General features: G+C 37.3%; 1 protein-coding gene across 1 annotated transcript; it reads left to right on the plus strand.

The window, feature by feature from the left end:
- The first annotated feature begins 1,006 nt into the window (after positions 1-1,006).
- Positions 1,007-1,387, plus strand: LOC133753177 (non-histone chromosomal protein HMG-17). Its single transcript, XM_062183588.1, has one exon. The coding sequence runs from the start codon at positions 1,037-1,039 to the stop codon at positions 1,307-1,309; it is 273 nt and encodes a 90-aa protein (XP_062039572.1). The 5' UTR covers positions 1,007-1,036; the 3' UTR covers positions 1,310-1,387.
- The last annotated feature ends 3,408 nt before the right edge of the window (positions 1,388-4,795 follow it).

Below are 4,795 nucleotides of genomic sequence, written 5' to 3' on the forward strand. Positions count from 1 at the left end.
ATTAATATAAGAAAATTATTTCATTAAAGTAAAAGTCACATACAAAAAGTACACAGCTAATGATAGATGTTCTTCATTCTTTTTTAATGGTTTATTTATTTATTTATTTGAAAGGCAGCGTTACAACGAGAAGGAGGAGAGAGAGAGAGAGAGAGAGAGAGAGAGAGAGAGAGAGAGAGAGAGAGACTGACTCCATTCGGGCTCAATCCCAAAATGGTCACAATGGCCAGAGATGGATTGATCCAAAGCCAGGAATCAAGAGCTTCTTCCCAGTCTCCCAGGTGGGTTCATGGGTCCAAGCATTTGGGCAGTCCTCTGTTGCTTTCTCAGGCACATTAGTAGGGATCTGGATCAGAACTAGAGCATCGGGGACTAGAAATGGCACCTATGTTGGATGCTGGCATCACAGGCAGTGGCTTGACCCTCTGTACCTCAATGCCAGCCCCAGATATTCTTCCAAGACAGGAAACAAGCAAGGATATCCATTTTCACCACTAATATTCAACATAGTATTGGAAGTCCTAGCCAGAGAAATAAACCAAGAGAAACTAAAGTACCAAAATTATAAAACAAAAATTATTCATATTCACAGATCACTTGATCTCATATATATATATCTCATGTATATATATATATATATATATATATATATATATATGAAATACACTACAGAGCTCTTGAAATAACTTTTAGAACTAATAAATTCAGCAAGGTTTCAAGATGCACAATGATTGTGCTAATATCACTTGGGTTTCTATACAGTAACAATGATTTACTTGAAAGGAAATTAAGAAAACAATCCTATTTACTATAGTAACAAAAAGAATAAAATACAAATTAACTGAAATAAAGAGGTGAAACATTTGTATGCTGAAAATAACAAAATTTTGGCAAAAGAAAGCAAAGGAGATAAAAATAATTGGTTAGGGAGCAGTGTGAAGAAGAAGAGGCGAGGACGACCCCTGGACCGACCAAAGCCCGCGCGCCGCTGCATCCCCGCGCCCAGCGCCTGGGTCCCGCTGCCGCCGCCACCACCATGCCCAAGAGAAAGGCTGAAGGGGATGCTAAAGGAGATAAGGCCAAGGTGAAGGACGAACCACAGAGAAGATCCGCACGGTTGTCCCCTAAACCAGCTCCTCCAAAGCCAGAACCCAAGCCTAAAAAGGCCCCTGCAAAAAAGGGAGAGAAGGTGCCCAAAGGGAAAAAGGGAAAAGCGGATGCTGGCAAGGATGGGAATAACCCTGCAGAAAACGGAGATGCCAAAACAGACCAGGCACAGAAAGTGGAAGGTGCTGGAGATGCCAAGTGAAGTGTGTGCGTTTTTGATAACTGTGTACTTCTGGTGACTGTACAGTTTGAAATACTATTTTTTATCAAGTTTTATAAAAATGCAAAAAAAATTGGTTAGAAATCCTCTGTTTATGGGTTAGAAGTCGTAATACTGTTAAAATGTTCATAGAAGCCAAAGTGGTCTATAGATTTAATCTGATCTGTATCAAAATTTCAATGGCATTTTCTTTTTACAGAAGTAGAGAAAACTCTACGAAAATATATATGAACCACAAAAGGACTCAAATAGCCAAAAGAATCTTAAGCCAAAAGAACTAAGCAGGGAAAATTAAAGTACCTGATTTTTACATATATTACAAAGCTGCAGCAGGATATTTGCACTAGAGCAGAAACCTACACCAATGAAACAGAACAGGAAACACAGAAGCAAATCCACACCTTTACGGCCAACTTATCTTTAACAAAGTTGTTAAGAACACACACGGAAAAGGACAGTTTTTGATAAATGATGTGTAAACTGGGTAACTACATGCAAAAGAATGAAAATCAGAGCCTTATCTCACACCATGTACAACAATCAGCATAAAATGGAATAAAGATATAGTTTTAAGACCTGAAACTTTGAAACTACTTTAAAAAAAGGGGGGGGGGGAAGCTTCAGGACATTGTCGTAGGCAAAGACTTTTTTGGGGATCAAACTTCCAAGGCATAGGAAATAAGAGCAAAAATAGATAAATGGAATTTCATCAAACTATGAGCTCATGCACAGCAAGGGAAACAATCAGCAGAGTGAAAAGATAGCTCACATAATGTGAGAACATATTTGCAAGCTAAACATCTAACAAGGGATTAATAACTAGAACATAAGGGAACTGAAACAACTTAATAAAAATCTAATTTAAAAGTGGACAGTAGATTTAAACAGATATTTCTCGAAGGACAACATACAAATATCCAACAGGTACATGAAAAGATCACTAGTAACTCAACATTACTAATCATCAGGAAAATACAAATGAAAAACAGTGAGATGTCACCTCATTCTAGTTAGATTGTCTATTACAAAAAATACCAGATAGCAAGTTCTGATAAGGATGTGTAGAAAAGGGAAATTTTGTGAGCTGTTGGTAGGAATGTAAATTAGCATTGCCATTGTGGAAAATAGTATTGAGGTTCCTCAAACAACTGAAAATAGAACTAGCACGTGATTGGCATTCTCACTACTTGGTATCTATCCAGTGAAAATAAAATCACTCTGTCACAGAGACATTCACATCACCTCATTCATTGAATCTCTATTCACAACACTCAAAAACTAGAAACAACCTCAGCAACCATCTACTAGTGTGTGTGTGTGTGTGTGTAAAATATGTAATGAAATAATACTCTGCCACAAAGAAGAATGGAATCTTGTCATTTGTAACAACAAGGCTGGAACAGAAGGTCATTATGTTAAGTGAAATAACCAAGCACGGAAAGACAAGTATAGTCTGATTTCATTTATATATATGGAGTCTAAAAAGTTCATCTCATATAATTAAGAGTGTATTGGTGATTTTCAGAGGCTGAGGAGTATAGCAGGATGTGAGGGCTATAAAAAGCTTGATTAACAGAGTATGTTATAGTTATATAGTTGTAAAAATTCTAGGATTCTACTGCACAGTAGAGTGACTATAGATAATAACACCCTGTATATTTCTCTTAAGAAGAGTAGAAATAGGGACTTTTTAACATTTTCACTGTAAAAAACATTATTTTTTAAATATTTATTTTATTTGAAAATCAAAGTTACAAAGAGAGTGAGAGAAAGAGAGATATCTCCCATCCTCTGGTGTACTCCCCAGATGGCCATAACAGCCAGGGCTGAGCCAGGCCAAATTCAGGAGCCAGGAGCCTCACCCAGGTCTTCCACATGGGTGGCAGGGGCCCAAACACTTGGGCCATCTTCCGCTATTTTTCCCAGGCCATTAGCAGGGAGCTGGATGGGAAGTGGAGCATCTGAGACTTGACCTAGTGCCCATAAGGGATGTTGATATCATAAGCTGTGGCTTTACCAACTGTGCCACAACACTGGCACCAAACATTGAATTTTTGAGGGAATAGATATATAGTGTACACATTTGTAGAAACATGACATGGTACTCATAAACATGTACAATTTTTATGTATTAGTTAAACATAAATATCATAGGGAATAAAATGTGTTCATGTGTATGTGTGTATATATATGTGTATATATACATATATATGTGTACATATATGTGTATATGTGTGTATATATGTATACACACACACATATATATATATATATATATATATATATATATATATATTCCCCAGTACCAAAGAATGTGACTTATTTGGAAATGAGAGTCTTTACAGATGTAATCAAATTAAGATGAGGTCCCTAGGGTAGGCCCTAATCCAATATGACTTGTGCCCTAATAAGAAGACATAAGGAGATACAGATATCGCCTTATCAGAACAACATGCTAATACAAAGGTAGATACTGTAGTTAAGGTGCCACAAGCTAAGGAAATCTTAGGCTACTAGACTTAGTAGTGGCAATTAATGATACTCCCTGAGACCCTTCAAAGCAAGCATGACCCTGGGAACATTTTGATTTGAACTTCTAATTGTGAGAAGTGGTGTTTTCTTATGATAGTCCTGGGAAAATAATACATACTATTTGGAATAAGAGTATAACTTGTTCATAATCATTATATTCAGTGCTGCAAGAAAAAAAATAATGCACTTAATTAGTGCTACTCAGAAGAGTAAAATCTAACAAGAAAGACAACTCTAACACTCATGAAACAATCTGAAAACACTGGATTATTTAAACACCACAGAGGTATGTGTTAGGAATAGAAAAGGACACTTATCAGTCTCATCATAAATTAAAATATTTTTGAATTAAATTTATTACATGAAATAACTTAATGTATGAGATGAGCAAGTCAAAATAAACTGCCCTTGTTATCATTATATTTTGTCTAAAATCTGTCTCCAGTACAAATTCATGTATTTGACAGTTGAACAAATATTTAGCATAATACGTGTGAAATTAACTTATGTTTCACTATTTTTCATATAAACATAATGTATAATCCATTCACTAAATAATATTAGCTCTTAAAGAATTTCATTGTAGGTCGGCGCCGTGGCTCACTTGGCTAATCCTCTGCATGCGGTGCCGGCACCCTGGGTTCTAGTCCCGGTTGGGGCACCGGGTACTAGTCCCAGTCATTCCTCTTCCAGACCAGCTCTCTGCTGTGACCCAGGAGGGCAGAGGAGGATGGCCCAAGTGCTTGGGTCCCTGCACCCACATGGGAGACCAGGAGGAAGTACCCGGCTCCTGGCTTCAGATCAGCGCAGCGCTGGCCGTAGTGGCAATTAGGGGAGTGAACCAACAGAAGGAAGACCTTTCTCTCTGTCTCTCTCTCACTGTCTAACTCTGCCTGGCAAAAAATAAAAAAAAATAAAAATAAAAAAGAATTTCAT

This window comes from Lepus europaeus, chromosome X, assembly GCF_033115175.1.
Source record: "Lepus europaeus isolate LE1 chromosome X, mLepTim1.pri, whole genome shotgun sequence".
Lineage (NCBI taxonomy): Eukaryota > Metazoa > Chordata > Mammalia > Lagomorpha > Leporidae > Lepus > Lepus europaeus.

What these genes read in the sequence shown, in the direction of transcription:
- LOC133753177 (XM_062183588.1), top strand. Translation starts at nt 1,037, where the DNA reads ATGCCCAAGAGAAAGGCTGAAGGGGATGCTAAAGGAGATAAGGCCAAG.